General features: G+C 29.8%; 1 protein-coding gene across 1 annotated transcript; it reads left to right on the top strand.

Moving 5' to 3' along the window:
• Positions 1–3,996: 3,996 nt before the first annotated feature.
• Positions 3,997–5,383, top strand: LOC135952235 (lipase 1-like). The gene is made up of 4 exons (XM_065502084.1): positions 3,997–4,146; positions 4,200–4,377; positions 4,436–4,932; positions 4,997–5,383. Exons 1-4 carry the CDS (start codon positions 3,997–3,999, stop codon positions 5,381–5,383), a joined length of 1,212 nt encoding a protein of 403 aa, XP_065358156.1.
• The last annotated feature ends 12,889 nt before the right edge of the window (positions 5,384–18,272 follow it).

Here is an 18,272-nt window from a genome sequence, read left to right as displayed (position 1 = left end):
TGAAGACAGACAGCGCATGATTGAAGCATTTATAAATACTAGGGTATTCAATCGATTAACCGTTAATCGGTTAACCGATTAATTTTAGACGGATAACTGTTCGAATAATTTGAAATTGCCGATTTTCAAATAACAAATAAACCGATTAATTTGTGTCGAGTTTTTTTCCAAAAAAAGTTTTATTAAATCTAAAGAAAAAAATCGTTTAAATTATATTCTTTTTATAAAACATTATTTCAGAAGATATCACTAAAACCCTAAAAAAAACTCACACATCGCTAATTTGCTGCAACAACGTCATAATTCAAAAAAAGTCGTTTCGAGAAAAACGTCTTTGAATATTTTATGACATTTTACTATTTCTTAAATAAATTTTCAACATATGCGATTTCAGAAATATAAATAGTAGATGTTAATATCTTTCTAATCTGTATTTAATCCAAATTTTTACTTATCAATTATACGAGAAAACATGAATTTTAATTTTGATGTTTACAACAAAAAAACACTCTCACACAAAAAATAATTGACTTCTTTGAAAACTGATAAAACTATATGAAAGGTTATAGAACAGCGCATATTTTGTATTACTCAGTTCAAAAAACACGGATTTTTAGTTATGACGATAGGCGATATGTATACAAAAATGATCTCAAATACCTTATTTGCTGTTTTTTTTGTTTTTGTACACAAAATTTGTTGTTGTATTTTCAATTTAAAATTAAAATAGAAATTATTCGGTTAATCGAATAATTTTAAATTAACCGAATAAATCTAAACCTCGATTAATTATTTGCTCGATTAACCGATTAAACCAGAAACCCGATTAATTGAATACCCTAATAAATACGCAAAAAGTTTATTACCATGTTAGACAAAGATGTCCAACGATGTACAAGACGAACTCCATGTTTTTCTTGCAACAAAACGTAGGTTGCAATGTTTTGTGTTTATCATTAGATTTATTAAATATTTTGTAACACATACATACATACCTGGTTAATAAGATCACCTATATATATTTGAAGATCATGGCCTTCGTCTATTTCAACGTAATCATTATAAATGTCATCATCAATATCACTTTCGACGACCGTTTTAAATTTATAGTTGCCATCAATTTCAACACCACTTTAATCTAAGTCCCCTTTTACAATGCAGAAATTGATAGGCAGACAGACGAAGTTTGTGGGCAAGGGGTTGAAGAGGTAGAGTGTGTTTTACACAGGTTTAGGTTAGTTCAAAAGAGATTGAGAAAAATGTCTGCCTTTCAATTTCTGCCTTGTAAAAGGGGACTAAGTTAATATTTTGATTATTAATGGCGATTCTGCTAATATGCATATGTTCACACCACGGCCGGCCCGTTTAGACCCTAAAATTTCTGTTTCGAAAACAATTCCAAAATCATTCAGCCTTTTCTTTCTAAATAACAAATATTTTATTCCGTACCTTTTATTTTCATTGGCACAACATTATGAAAGACTTGTTTTTAGAATTGTAACTTCTTGCAGAATTGTAACTATAGACGGAGATATCGGACCACTCATCTACAGTAATCGAATGACTAACTTTATCTTTAGTTATTTTTCGGATTTCAGAAACAATACAATTTTTGTAAGTCATTATTACTTATGTATTTAAATTTGGAATTATGAAAAATTGTAAGCCATTTAATAAATTTAAATATATGTATATGAACATTTATTCGTTTTATTCGATTATTCTACACAGAAAAAATTATATTTCAATTCAAACATTTATCCCATATTGAACTGGTTTCAATTATTTCATAATTAAATCAAGTATTCATTTGCTCAAAAACAAAATTTCTTGATATTTTCGACCTTTCTATTAATTAAATAAACTATAGTTTATACCCAACACCACCATAGTGGGGAGGGTATATTGCTTTAGTGCTGATGTTTGTAACATACAAGAATATTGTTCCAAAACCGACCTTAAAGTATACCAATCTGCTAACGTTCACTTTCTGAGTAGATTAAGCAATGTCCGTTCGTCCGTCTGTCAGTCCATGTAAACCTGGTACTCAAACTACAGGTCGCAATTTCAAACATAATTCAAAATTTATATAGATATCCAAACCAAATTCAGCACAAATAATTTTTATAAAACCGAATTCACATTACCTAGTTTTGTGACGATCGGTTCATCATAAGTCATAGCTCTAATATAAGGCCCACTTTCGAAAATCACTTTAACTGGCAGAAATCTCTTAAAAATGTTGGTATTCAAATAAAATTCAACACAAATAAGTTATATATAAATATACTGAAGTCATGTAACCAAATTTTATAACTATCGGTACATAATTAGTCATAGCTCCCATATAAATTTTAAAAGTAAACTGTTTATAATCATTTTCTCGGTGTAGGGTATCATATGGTCGGGCTTGACCTACTATACCTTCTTACTTTTTTTTTGTTGCTCAAAAGACAGCTTAGGTTTTTTCCTTTAAGACCTTTTTAGTCGATTAGTGAGATAGGAGTGGGATATATATCAAAATAAATGTTTTGTAACTCAAGATATACATTTATATCCACCAAAGTATACTTTAAGATAAAAATTAAAAATACTTTTTTGTAACAAAAAAATCTGCCCATAAATAGAAAATAAAATTTTTTGAAAAAAAAATGTTTTGCTTATATCTCAGCTGTTCATGGGCCGACTTTAAGTTTGACTATAGCGGATGTATTGATGTAACAATCTTGCTATATCGACTACGCTATCTATAGCGATGCTACATTCATGTTTGTAAACATTTGCATCAATAAAAACTTCTATTTATCGAGAATGTTGATAACACTCTGTAGTTAACATTAGTTATAAGCAGGGAAACCTAAATATGCAAATGCATGTTTTTTCTGATGAGTCTAATGGGCACATGGATAAGATACTTACACGTTTCAGAACTATTTAAGAATTTTGGCATCGATTTGTTAGTGCATATTTTTGCATATTTTACCCTTAAATGCATATTTTTGCATATATTTGTTTTAAGAGCATATTTATGTCATATTTTTGCGTTTTAGAGCATATTTTACTGTTTAATAGCATATTAATGTGTTACAGGTTTTTACTTCCTTTGTTTAAAATTCAAAATATATGTTTTTTTTATATAAAATAAGCACTATTTTAATAATAGCGCCATCTAAATATCTAATTTTATATCTAATTCAAACTTATCCGTTCTAAGTGTTAAAGAAATATTATCTTTTAATGATATGATATGACTTTTATCTTCTTCTTCTTATATATATATATATATAAAAATGCAATGGTCCATGGAAATACTCTCCACAAACCTAGTGGAGAGTATTTCAGCCAGCTAGCTACTTTTGTTTGAGCTCGTGTTTTCTACAGACAGTCGGATAAACATAGCTAGATCGTCTTAGAATCTGATGAATATTTCGATGTGTGGATATACAAATTATAAAAATGTGTATGACATTTATGATTCGATATAGTTTTTTGAATAAGCTGGAGATTAACTACCGTTTCCATAATTTGTGGACCATTTCATGCAACCATTCGGTCATAATTCCATTCTGAATACACTTACTTGTACACCACTGTTTAACAGTTTAACATGGCACTGCTTTTAAATTGAACTCTATTAACACAATTGGTTTGTGTCTAGGGTTTTTTGTAATTTTGCTGATATATTTTACTACATTTATCTGGCAGCCCAGCTTGTAATAGTATAAAATGTATGAATGTTTTTAAAGAGAACATTAAAATAAATAATAAATTAAAGCTAAAAAACAACATAATTAGAAAGACATTAATTGAATTTAAATATACTTTTTTACATACAGTAATTTACGGTTTTGCTAATACTGATCAATAAAATAATCACAAATTGATCACTAACAATTAAATACAAATTATTAAACAAAATTTTTCAATTCCAAAATGAAACAAAAAAATAAAATAATTTGAATTTAACCTCAGACGTGGAAACAGCTATTTTTAGAAATGTGGAGTGATTTAATGTATAAAAGCATTAAAAAGTATTTTCAATTATTGGTTATTTATTGCATCAGCAATAATTTGGCGGTAGTGCAAGGCAAATATTTGGAGGATAATTATCCAAAAACAGTTATAGAAGATGCACATTTGGATACGGTGGGTAAAAGAAGACAGAATTTTAAAGAACAAAAATAAAATGTAAATTTTAGGCTCAACTTATTGACAAATATAAGTATCCGGTGGAAACTCATTATGTCACCACTGATGATAATTATATCTTGCGTATGCATCGTATACCAAATCCCAAAGCACCTCCAATACTACTTATGCATGGCCTGCTAGACAGTTCAGCCACCTGGGTTATGATGGGACCTAATAAATCACCAGGTAAATAAATTTAACAAATATTAACAATTTAAATAAATTTAAAAAAAATCCTTGTCAGCTTATTATTTCTATGACAATGGCTACGATGTCTGGCTGGGTAATGCTCGCGGTAATCGTTATTCTCGCAATCATTCAACCCTCAATCCGAATAGTGATCAAGAGTTTTGGAAATTTAGTTGGCATGAAATTGGTTTGTACGATCTACCCATAATGATTGATCATATTCTGGAAGAAACTGGTTTCAAAAAAATTGGCTACTTTGGTCATTCCCAGGGTACTACGGCCTTTTGGGTTTTATGTTCTCTACAGCCACAATATAATGAGAAAATAACCGTGATGCAGGCCCTGGCTCCGGTGGCATATTTAAAACATGTTAAGACACCTTTGGAAAGACATTTTCGTGAATTTGCTAAAGTTTCCAAAGATCGAGTAACAGAATTGTTGCCTCACAACGAATTGATGTTTCAGATGTGTTTCACTTCAAAATTAACTGAAGATATGTGTGTGCAGTTTTTTAATCAGCTGCTGGGAAATGATGGCGATCAAACAAATGCGGTATATTGTCCGAATAATTACTGTAACAGTTAAACATTTTAAAAGTTTTCACACCTTCTTACAGACCATGTATCCTGTCATTATTGGCCATGTGCCGGCTGGTTGTAATCTCAAACAATTTGTTCACTATCTCCAACTAGTACAAAATGATCGTTTCTGCCAATACGATTATGGACATGAAGAAAATATGAAACGATATAAACAATCTTCACCGCCGGACTATCCTCTGGACAAGGTTACTGTGCCTGTAGGCTTGCATTATACTTACAATGACTATTTAAGCAGTGATGTAGATGTTAAAAGGTTGGCTAAGACTTTACCAAATGTCGTGGATAACGTTCTGTATCCATATAAGACTTGGAATCATGTTACTATGTTGTGGGGTATAAATTCCAGAAAATTGGTTCAGGAACGTATGTTGGAGTTATTGAAAAAATATGCTTTCGAATAGAAAGCAATGCTGGTAAATTACTTTCAAAAAATATTTGTTTTAATTACTGCTAACAATAAAGTTTTTACCTATAAATAGTACCGTGTTTGGGTTTCTTTTTCTTAACCCCAACCGATTTACCTAAAATTTTTTCAGGATGTTTTTTTTATTAATGTTCACCAAACTGGGGGTGAGAATGGCCAAAATCCAACTTTCGTTTATTAAGGGCCACCCTAATGGATACCCAGGTATTTATTCTGTTGACGTAAGGGTGCAACTTTGTAAATGGGCTTTATATTCCAAAGGGGTGATCCTATCCTAACCAAACTTGGGACAATTGCGGAAAACAGTTTTGGCTAGGATATCAAGAAATTTCAAGTCGATCCGAATATCTAATTCAGAGATACAGCATTTTGAAAATGCAAAACATACTCAGGTATGTTGCCGTTGACATAAAGGTTAAACATTTTTTTTAATTTTTTTAAATTTTAAAATTTTTTTTGTTTTTTAATTTTTTTTTTTTGGTGAAAAAAATTCTAGTTACAAAATATTTTTTCCGATTTTGACCCATTGTAGGTCCAACTATCTATAATGATCCAGAATATATATACTTTCTAGGGTCGGAAAATTATATTGTGTAAATTACAAACAGAATGACAAACTTATATATGGGGCATTTCACGTCAAGTGAACCAACTTTTGAAATCGATGTCTTCCGATCGCGATGAAATTTGCACCAATGTTAGTTCTATTGGATAGTAATTCGGACACCATTTTTCAACAAGATCGCTCAAGAACTCTCTGAGTTATAGGAGGTCAAAATTTGACATTTTGGACAAACAGGTGTTTTTTTTTATCCATATAACTTATTACCTATTGTTCTTAGCAAAATGTGTCCCAAATAGTCTAGATAGCTATTTATGCAATCTTTCGAGAATCCATGACTTTTTAGTCAAAGAGCAGTGGTCATTCTTCAAGGACTTGAAAACACATTTGAAGTCTGGTGAATTCATTATTTCATTTGATTTCGCAGAGAACTATAAATATGTTCTTCAGGATTCCATAAAAGAATTCCACTTCAATAACGACCAAGCAACTATATTCACAGTAGTTATTTACTACATGAAAGAAGAAAACCTGGAACACAAAAGTATGGCAATCATATCCGACGATTTAAAACATGACACCGTTGCAGTTTATGAGTACCAGAAGATAATACTAAATTATCTAAAATCAAAATTTACAGTAGAAAACTACCTCTAGGATAGACTAAAAAAGCCGCAAGATACAAAACTCAGACAAATTTTGGGGGTGGAAAATTAATAGCGGTCGGCCTCATATTGCACCCCTCCAGTGGCTATTATCGGTCAGTTGTTGTGGTTTTTATTTTTAAGGTTTTAGAAACACTTACACACAAATATGAAAAAAATCAATTTAAAAACATTTGTCTTGAGTTACAAAACATTTATTTTGATAGATATCCCACTCGCATCCCACTAAGCGACCAAAAAGGTTTTAAAGGAAAAGACCTAAGCTTTCTTTTGAGAAAAAAAAAATAATAAAAAAGAGTCCATTTTGGAAAAAAAAGTCAAAAAGGTTTTTGATTTTTCAAAAAAAAGTAAAAAATTGTATGTCTTGAGTTACAAAACATTTTTTTTATAGATATCCCACTCGCATCCCACTAAGCGACAAAAAGGGTGTTAAAGGAAAACACATAAGCTTTCTTCTGAGCAAAAAAAAAAATTAAAAAATGGGTCCATTTTTTTAAAAAAAGTCAACAAAGTTTTTGATTTTGCAAAAAAATTCAAAAATTTTAAATCTTGAGTTACAAAATATTTTTTTTGATAGATATCCCACTCGCATCCCAATAAGCGACCATATAGGTCGCTTAGGAAAAGACCTAAGCTTTCTTAAAAAAAATAAAAAAAAAAATTAAAAGGGCCCATTTTGAAAAAAAAGTCAAAAATATTTTTGATTTAAAAAAAAAAAATCAAAAATATTTTATTAAATTTTTTTTTTCGAAAGATTGCATAAATAGCTATCTAAACTATTTGGGACACATTTTGCTAAGAACAATAGGTAATAAGTTATATGGATAAAAAAAAACACCTGTTTGGCCAAAATGTCAAATTTTGACCTCCTATAACTCAGAGAGTTCTTGACCGATCTTGTTGAAAAATGGTGTCCGAATTACTATCCAATAGAACTAACATTGGTGCAAATTTAATCGCGATCGGAAGACATCGATTTCAAAAGTTGGTTCACTTGACGTGAAATGCCCCATATGTATACCCTTCTCACGAAGGTGAAGAGAAGATTCGGCATATTCCAATATAACACTCTTACTTGTTTTCAGTTAATATTTTAGAATTGATTTGTGGTGTATAAATTATTTTCTGCCATTCCAACAAGACATGTGAGATCTATACTGACTGTGGGTCTCTACATTGATAGAGTCAACTCATTTTTGTTTATAAATAAAATAGAAAATCTAATTTATTATACTGTAACTGGCAGGTGTACAGAAACTACAGCAATATTATTTCTAGTCTGGTTAATTGAGAAAATAAAGGCTTATGCCGACTCCTTTGACAGCCTGTATGTAAAATATCTAAAATAAACTAGAATTTCCATAAAATATACTCGTTTACAAACATTTCAAACTGTTAATAACAGAGCCACTCTCTCTAGCTTTCAATTTTACTTTCTATGCAAATCAAAACGTCCATAGTTTTGTTTGATTTCAAATCCATAGAATTTATTAAGTTGTTTTATTTTATTTTTTTAGTTTTTCTATGCAACACTAAAATAAAGCAATTTGAGTTTTGTCAAATCACAGACTATTGGTGACAGCAACCAATAAAACTAATGTCTGCAACTAACTCGATGACTGATGATGTGCAGCCAAAACAGTTGGCAACCAAAACCCAAAAAATAGCTAGGGCCAAATAAGAGTATAATATTTTTAATATTGACATAATAAAATTTCGTTTTTTCAAAACATTTCAAAGCTTTTGTAAATTCAGAAAAATTGCTATAAAAAATATTGATGACAGCCTGTTAAGGGACTTGTTTTTTTTTTGGTTGGTTAGTGAGTGTCTGCCTGCCTGAGTTTGCGAATGTGTCCCTCCTTGGCTTGTTTGACAAATGTGAAAACTGCATATTCTACATTCGTACAATCAACAAACATCCCATTCAATTTAATACAAACGTTAGTAAGTTTTTGTTAGTAAAGTTAATAGGGATACGGATGTAACGTTCCATCCACTACAAGTCCATGTAGCGAGTGAAATGAAATGAAACGTTTTACAAATGATTGGAAAAATTGAATTTTACAATTGTGAATTGGTTGGGATTTCGTATACGTACATACATATATTTTTTAATACACTTTATGTACTCAATCTTGTATTTGTTTTTTTATTTTATTTGTAGCCCTAAGAGAAGGGGACATACATAAATACATATTTTCTATTTGTTGTAGGTTATTTTTTGTTTTTTTTTTGTTTTTTTCTTGACAATGACAGAAGTGACAGTTGCACACGCTGGTCGGCCCTGCTTTTAATAATGTTTTTTTTTTTGTTTTTGTTGTTTATGGCCAGAAAAGTACTGTATGTTTGTCCCATATGTAGATGGGTACATGTATAAATAATTGTGGTAGCGTTTTTTGTAACTATTTGGCTTCTAGGCTTTTAGGATACGAACATTTTTGGGAGTTGATGTAATATTAGTTGAAGAATAAATATGTAACATAGTCCCTTATTTGGCGCTTTTTGGTATTTGCTCCCGATGGTCTAAAATTGTTCGCTGTCTTCTAGAAATCAAATATTGAAAATTTGAGCAACATCGAATAACGTTTAGAAGTTGCAAATGTTCATTTTTAAGAGTTTTATGCTCATTGAAGTAAATTTCGGAAGTTGGCATTTTATGCGAGCTATTATCAAGTCCATTCACACTTTTGAGTGCATATCTACACAAATCAGACATTTATGGCAGATAAAGTAAATTTCGGAAGGACATTTGTATGAGAGCTAGCTGAAATAATTAACCAATATTAGTCAGTTTAGGTAGGCATCGTACTTCTGCCGAAAAAAAATTTCAGTGTGAAAATTTTATCAAAATTGCGACATGTACTTTGCGATAAATATGTAAATTTACATTCACAGCCATCCAGACGGACAAACGGACATTGTTAAGTCGAGCCAGAAAGTGATTCTAAATATAGTTATTATTGTTACAAACGCAATATACCCGCCCCACTATGTTGGTGTAGGGTATAAATAGTCTTTATATGGGACGAAACTAGGGTTCCTACGCGGGAAAATTTTCCCGCGAATTCTCGGGAATATATTTTTGTTAATTTTCGGGAAATGTTTGTCGGGAATTTTCGGGAATTTCTTCATAAGTTTTCTTCTAAAACTTACAATATTCAGATACATTTCGATGACCAAATTTGCTGCTAATAATTACTCTATTATATCCATAGATTTTTTTCGTTTCTAGCAAAATGTAGTCAGTTGGCAAAGAAATATTACTGTTGAAATAACCGAATTTTTTTCAATCAACTCAAGCCACAGCAGACAAATTTGGTTATTATGAATGAATCAAATTTAAAGCTTATGCTTTTAAACGAATTATTAAGATGCCTAACATTACAACTTTTAGGGATATTCAATGAATATTTAGAGAATATAATAACAATAATAGTGCTTCAAATTTGTTTATCTGCAATCAGATTTAAAAAATTTCTCTAGTTACGCATATTTTATAGATTTAACATGGTCGCAATTCTTAAATTTTTTAATTAAACAAAGAATTTATTGATTTTATACTGATTAAAACTACGACTGTGATAATTCCGATCAAATTCCACTATTAAATTAGAAACCCTTATAAAGGCTGGACCAACAACCAAATATAGTTATTTTATACTTCTTTTAAAACCCTGGTAAAATTAGAAGTCAATTTATCCGAACAATTTTTTCTTTTTGGTTTAATTTAGTGTTAAAAATTCAATTGCTTCGCTCGTTATTTTGCTTATAATTTCTTTACCATATTGCTATCTCGAACTTTCTGAACTTTATACGACTTCAGCCCAGCATTAGCTTTGGCTCTGTGCACAAAAGAATTAGAGCACTTAACTTTACGAACAACTTTTCTGATAGAAGTGTTCGGTACTCTTCGAATGAGTTGTTCGATTTCTTTTGCCCTACCAATATCTGTTAGACCATTTGTTCTTCCTGATCCAGATTTCTTTTCAATGCTTAAATCTTCCTTATACCGTTTATTGGCTTTGGAAACAGTATAACGTTCAGATCTCTTGCTATTTTTTTGAAAGTCCATATTGGATTTTTTGGAAAAGTTTTAAATATTTTTTCAGGTACTTTTTTTCGGTGACCATTTTGACTGAAATAAGAGCTGAAAATGAATAATTTAGCAATTTAGGATAAATATGAGTATAGTATTAGTATAGCACCCCGATCGACTTAGAATCACTTTCTGAGTCGATTAAACGATGTCCATCAGGCTGGCTGCCTGGCTCGCTGTCCATGTAAACATTGTGCGCAGAGTACAGATCGCAATTTTGAAGGTATTTAGTTAAAATTTGGAACATATAATTTTTTTGGCCCAAGCACGGAGTTGAAACCTGCGAGAAATCGGTCCATTATTTCACCTAGCCCTCATATAAATGTACTCCCGAAATTGGACTTTATCGGTCATAAATGTTTAATTTATACGTGTATCTACACAAAATTCGCTCTAAATAAGTTTTATATATACACAATTCATGTCACCAAATTTTGTTACGATTGGTCCATAATTACTCATAGCTCCCATATAGACCTGCTTCCGAAAATCACTTTAACATGCATAAATCTCTTAAAAATGTTGGTGTACACACAAAATTCAAACTTCCGAAAATCACTCACGAATATAAATTATTGATATTTTAAAAGAAAAAGAAAACTTTAAAAACAAGTGAGAAAAAGGACCATACTTTCTTACTTGTTTAAAAAGTTAACGTGATTAAAAAATAATAATTTGTAGAAAATAAAGATTGTTGTAAACCGCAACAGGAGCATGGAAAATCATTTGGAGCAACTCTAGTAGCAATTTTAATATGTTCGCAAGCAGCAGGATTCATCCAAAACCAGGGAAATTGGGTATCAGACGAATTGAGGCTGATAGACCTTGAAATATGATTTTGCATATTCGAAATGATGCTTGAACGCTATGAAAGAAAATCATTTTTTCACCGAATCATTACTTCTGATGCAAAATGGATCCATTACGATAACCCGAAGAGTAAAAAATCGTACGTGAAGATCGGCCAACCAGCCCAATCGACACCAAAGCCAAGTATGTATGGCGCTAAGGCAATGCTCTGTATTTGGTAAGACCAAAGGGGTCCTATTTATTATGAGCTGCTGAAATCTGACCAGACCATCACAGGGAATCTGTAGCGAACGCATTGACTCGGCAAGTTTTATCTCACCTGCTTTATACTCCAGATCATGCCCCTTCCAACTACTATTTGTTTCGATCGATGCAGAACGCTCTCTCTGGGATACGCTTTACTTTGGAGCTGAGTATCCGAAATTGGCTTTATTCGTTCCTAGCCTCAAAATATGAGCAGTTCTTTTTGATCGGAATCCATATGTTGGCAGAAAGATGGAAAAATTTCATAGATAACACAGGTCAACAGTAAAAATTAGCTTTTATTTTAATATTTCTCAAAATATGTTAATTTTGTTCCTACCTTTCTTGTTCTAGTTGCCTGAGACACGTTAATGGCCTGGCGATTTTTTAATAACTTTAACATTTTTTGACTAATTTCTGTTTTTTATGTCTGATTAGAACGACAATTACATACACATTTCTATACTTTTAAATTAAATTGCAAAAGTAATTTTTTAATGGCAAAATTTTTACAAAAACTGAAAAAAATACCGATTTACCTAAAATTTTTTCAGGATGATTTTTTTACTAATGTTCACCAAACTAGGGGGTGGAATGGCCAAAATCCAACTTTCGTTTATTAAGGGCCACCCTAAAGCACATACAATTTTGTGAAAATGAGCAAATTCACTTAATTCTGAATAAATGCGAAAAGAATCAATCAATTTTTATGATCGATATGTCATTTCGTTTCTATTACATGTGGCTTTGCTATAGAGCAATAAATCTGAACAATTTCTGCCGTTTTTGATTTTTCATGATTTTTTTAAACAAAAAAGTTTGATATTTTCACATAAAGATTATATTTTTTCCTTAAATTTTATATTATTACTTCAAAATTCAATCAGTCGAAAGAAGAACATTAACTACTCAATTGTATGTACATATATCAAACAAAATGAAAACAAAGTGAAAATTAGCGAATTCACTTAATTCTGAATAAATTCAAAAAGAATCCATCGATTTTTATAATCGCTATCTCATTTTGTTGCTATTATTTGTGGGTTTGGAATAAAGCAATAAACCTGAAAAATTTCTGCCGTTTTCGATTTTTCATGAGTTTTTTAAAATACAAAAAATTAGCTATTTTTTCGCAAAAAATATATTTTTTGCTTCAACTCCGAAACAACTCTGCCGATTGAAATGCAACATATAAACGGATTAAAGGTTATGTAAACCTAAACTTTTCTAAGTTTACTTTAATAATATCGGACTAACCCTTTTAGAATTCACAATTTAGCAAAAAAAATTAAAAAAAAAACATCTCCATAGAATTTAAAATTTGGACCATATTTGTACTACTGGAACCACAATACATCAAAATTGTGTAGTGGTTTAAAAAGCCTCTAAAATTATTTCGAGTTTGTTGCCCTGTGTAATAAATAGATTGAATAAATTTATGTTGCACAAATGTTTCCAAACAAAAGCTAACAATTTTGAAAAATAACGCATTTTAAAGTATATTTTATTATTTATTATTAATTAAAAAAATGGTAGGCAGACATATTGAACCGATCAAGAAGTTGATTGGCTATTTTGTATTCTCTAGAGTCTATACGAATTTAATCAAAATGCATTAAATATCACCAGTCATAAAATAGACAGCCGCAATAAATTAATGAATTAATTAATAGCTCCACTGTGGCAGGTGTAGGGTGTTAACTTCATCTACAAATAGTGTAGACAAGTGTGTGTGTGTAAACATTGAAACATGAGAGAAAACCATGTTAAAAAAGGACATTGACAAATAACTTAATTCGTTGTTGTCACCACATGTTGGAAATTGTGCATCAATTTTTCACAACATTTCTTTATTTTTTATTTTTTTTTTGTTTTTGTTATATATTTTTTTAATTTCATTGTTGTTGTAATTTTTACCAATGCTATTATTCTTAATTTTTTTGTTCGTTGTTGTTGTTGTTTTTGGTTCGCTGGGTTTTATGTCAATATGTCAATTTGTTATATTTGTTAATCGTGTGAGTGTTTGTGCGTGACATGTGGTCTGATGTGTGAGAGCATTGGGCAACTTTTTCTGTTAACTAACTTTAAATATTTGATTTTTATGTATATTTTACATAAATATTGCATTTAAAATAAATAAATCATAAAATATTTGTTTCTGATTCTTTTTTTAAATTAAGTATATAAAATTACTTTATGTAATTACGAGGCGTGTAAATGTACATAAATTTCATTTTGTTTGGTTGGAGTCAAATATCTGGCCAAATAATTGAGCTAGTTTTCGAAGTACTTGAGAAAAAAACATTCATTCATTTGCACTTTGAACTAGTTTGATATGAATCTGCTAGCTCCGTAGATCACAAACTAGTGCCGTAAGAATTTCATGGAACTGACTCAATCAAATTAGTTTTTAAATTTATTTGCCTAAAAGTTAAAATTGATATGAACCTGCTACTTCGACTTTAATTTCTTCTACATATTTCTTATTATAGCTTTGTTCATTTGCTTGCTAGTTTTTTACCAGCTTTGGAGAATTTCAATACAAACATGAAACAAAATATTGGAGAAATAGTAAAACTAACATGCAAACGAACTGACTGTATATTTATTAATGAGTTGAACTCATTAAGTGGTTCGTATTATTAAGTTCCAATTAATATAAAATATATTTGCTTTCAAGTTGAAAACTCTTAATATAAATGTATAATATTTGCATTAAACACACATTGTTTTGCCAAAATCTTACATTAATAAATGCCTAATTACATTTAATACTATCTGGTTGTTTTGTAAATATAAATTTTTTGGAATTATTGTTTCATCTTCACAATTTCAGATGTAACACAGTATTAAGTTTAGCATTATTGTACATATACAGTGAAGAATATTTGATTAATGGCAGTACCTTTTTAAACCACTACACAATTCTGATATTTTTTGTTCCAGTAGCATAAATATGGTCCAGATTATATTCGGCTGTGCCGAATCTTATATACCCTTCACCAAATTATAATTCGAAATAAAAATTTTAAATATTTTTAGGTGAACAAAAATTTTTTTTTTCAGTTTTTTAATTTTTTGTAAAAAAAATTTTTCAATTTTAAAATTTTTTTTTTTAAATTTAAAAAAAAATGTTTTGTTTTTTAAATTTTGTTTTGGTGGAAAAAAAATTCGGATTAAAAAATATTTTTTCCGATTTTGACCCATTGTACGTCCAACTTACTATGGTCTTATATACGTCGTTGCAAAGGTCTTTGCAATATCTATCATTAGATATCCATATTGTCTATATTAAAGACTTATTACTCCAAATATAAGTTAAAAAGCGAGGTTGTCCTGGTTTTTTCCTCATATCTCAGCCATTTGTGGACCGATTTTGCTGATTTTAAATAGCAAACTTCTCGAAAGCATGTCTGACAGAATTATTGAAGATTTGGATCCCGAAGATATCAGGGGTCTTCAGCAAATTAATTTCAACATACAGACAGACGGATATGGCTTAATCGACTCCGCTATCTATAAGGATCCAGAATATATGTATATATTTTATAGGATCGGAAATGAAAATGTAGAAATTACAAACGGAATGACAAACATATATATACCATTCTCACGAAGGTGAAATTTGCAACAAGGTTAGTTCTATTGGATAGTTTCTCAGACACATCAAGATCGGTCGAGAACTCTTTGAGTTATAGGGGGTCAAAGTTTGACATTTTGGCCAAGAAGGGGTTTTTTCTTATCCATCTTACTGTTCTTAGCTAAATGTGTCCTAAATAGTTTCGATAGCTCTTTCTTCAATTTTTCAAAAAAAAAAAATATTTTAAAGTAAAAAATGTTTAATATTTTTTTTCCGAAATCAAAAACTTTTTTTTTTTCTTAAAATAAAGCTTTGATATTTTCCTTGAAGACCTATTTGGTCGCTTAGTGGGATGCGAGTGGGATATCTATCAAAATAAATATTTTGTAACTCAAGACATACAATTTTTGACAAAATTTAACTTTTCTTCAAAATAGGAACTTTTTAAAAAATTTTTTTTTGTCCAAAAGAAAGCTTAGGTCCATTTCTTTAAGATATATTCGGTCCCTTATATATTGTAACTCAATAAATATATTGTAACTCAAGAAATACAATTTTTGAATATTTTTTTAAAAATCGATATTTTTGCTGGACCTAAGCTTTCTTTTGAGCAAAAAGAAATTTTAAAAAAAGGGCCCATATTGAACAAAAATTTCGATTTTTAAAGAAATATTCAAAAATTGTATTTCTTGAGTTACATAATATTTGTTTTGATAGATATCCCACTCGCATCCCACTAAGTGACCAAAAGGGTCTTCAAGGAAAATATCACAGCTTTATTTTAAGACAAAAAAGGGCCCATTTTGAAAAAAGTCAAAAAGTTTTCGATTTCGGAAAAAAAATATTAAAATTTTTTTTTTTTTTTTAAATATTTTTTTTTCGAAAGATTGAAAAAAGAGCTATTAAATCTATTTGGGTCACATTTAGCTAATAACAATAGGTAATAAGTTACATGGATAAGAAAAAAACCCTTCTTGACCAAAATGTGAAATTTTGACCCCCTCTAACTCAAATAGATCTCGACCGATCTTGTTGTGTCTAAGTTACTATCCAATAGAACTAAACTTGGTGCAAATTTCATCCCGATCGGAAGACATCGATTTCAAAAGTTGGTTCACTTGACATGAAATCCCATATGTATATTGCATTTCAATCCGCTCGGTAGATTCGGAGTTATAACAACAAATTGAAGCAAAAAATATATTTTTTACGTGAAAATAGCAAATTTTGTTTTAAAAAGCTCATGAAAAATCGAAAATGTCAGAAATTGTTCAGAGTTAGTGTTTTATCGCAAAGCCACATTTAATAGAAACAAAATGAGATGACGATCATAAAAATCTATTGATTATTTTCGAATTTATTCACAATTAAGTGAATTCGCTCATTTTCATTGCACTTTAAATTGCACTGTTTTTTAATGTCATGATAAAATTGAACATAAACAAGTTTTTTATGAACCTACCAACTTTTATGGGGATCAGTCTTATATTTTGGGACAACTAACATTGTCAAAGTTTACACGGTTGTGCTTAGAAACGCATATCTTATATTGCTTTGCATTTGACGTTTTGAAATACTCTCTTTGTAACGATTTCATTAATGTCCACTTGTATTTCCATTTATATTCTACAACATGTTTGCAAATATCCTTTACTGTTGTCAAATGCCCTAAGTGGTCTCATTCAATTATTAATATGTATACAACATACTTAAATAAAACTCATCTTTAAATATTTTCCATTTTCATTTCAATATTTAAGTAAAATGGACATTCAGACTTGTGAAGTTTTACAAATTTAATTCTCTTCATGTACAAGTAGAGTAGAGTAAGATGCATTCAGTTACCTGGAGAATGCTTATGTACATCATTCATACATTCTTTCACTCATTCATTCATTTATGTAAATGTTGGTACTTATGTCATGTTGTTTAAAACAAATATTTAGTTAAAATACTTACTATTAAGTACATACATATGTATATATAATATTGTACAATACTTTTCTTATTCTAATTTTCATACTCATGTCTGAAGTAGCAAAATATTGTAGTACAATATTATGCATTTACATTATTATTTAACCAGAAATGATCAACGTCTGTAGTCAAAATTTTAATGTAAAGTATTCATATTAAACATTGACAAACATCCCCATTCGAAGATGTTTTCTAATCAAATATTCACTTTGTTGTTTGCCAGCCATCTCTAGAGGAAGATAAAATTCAGGACTTTAAAATTATTGTTTCATTGTTTCGTTTCAGGGATAATAAATGAGATTTGCATTGTTGTACCAAGCCGAATTAAAAAGTATACATTTTTCCCTAACTGCACTTAAATGATACTAGTGGATCTTCTATTTTACCAAAATATAAAATGTTTAGGACAGTGACCGTAACAGTTATAAGTTACAACAAAAAGTTATTTTATGAAAGTTAGTTTTTAACTTGAAAAATAAAAATCCCTCTAAAACAGTTATTTCCAACGTAAAAATAAAAGTTGGGATGAAACTTTAAAAAAATAAAACATAAAATAAAATTCATTTGAGGAGTTTTATTTTTCCCGTCAGAAAATAAAGCTCATTTGCAGAGGTTTATTTTTCAGGTCATAAAATAAAACTAGTTTTATGTAAAATAGAAACAAAACTCATTTTATGGTCAGATCATTACAATTTATAAAGCTCCATGCTTTTCAATTTAATAAATTTGGAATAAAGACAAGTGGGATTTTAAATTGTTATTGTTTGATTCCTATTATTAAACTGTTGATTTTTTTCTTAAACAAATAAATGACAGCACACATTATATCAGATAGACTCCATAAAGAAAGATACTGAAAAAGGAGAAAATAAACGAAATGAGTTTTATTTTCTGATGTGAAAAATAAAACTCCTCAAATAAGTTTTACTTAAT

This window comes from Calliphora vicina, chromosome 2 (assembly GCF_958450345.1).
Source record: "Calliphora vicina chromosome 2, idCalVici1.1, whole genome shotgun sequence".
Taxonomy (NCBI): domain Eukaryota; kingdom Metazoa; phylum Arthropoda; class Insecta; order Diptera; family Calliphoridae; genus Calliphora; species Calliphora vicina.
The sequence above is the reverse complement of the archived record's forward strand: the minus strand, read 5'-3'. Positions and strand labels throughout refer to the sequence as shown.

Bases quoted from the DNA above. Each gene is read 5' to 3' on its own strand.
- LOC135952235 (XM_065502084.1), top strand. From the start codon at position 3,997: ATGTGGAGTGATTTAATGTATAAAAGCATTAAAAAGTATTTTCAATTA. The intron at 4,147-4,199 runs GTGGGTAAAAGA...TGTAAATTTTAG, and splicing joins AAGATGCACATTTGGATACG to GCTCAACTTATTGACAAATA. The intron at 4,933-4,996 runs GTATATTGTCCG...ACCTTCTTACAG, and splicing joins ATGGCGATCAAACAAATGCG to ACCATGTATCCTGTCATTAT.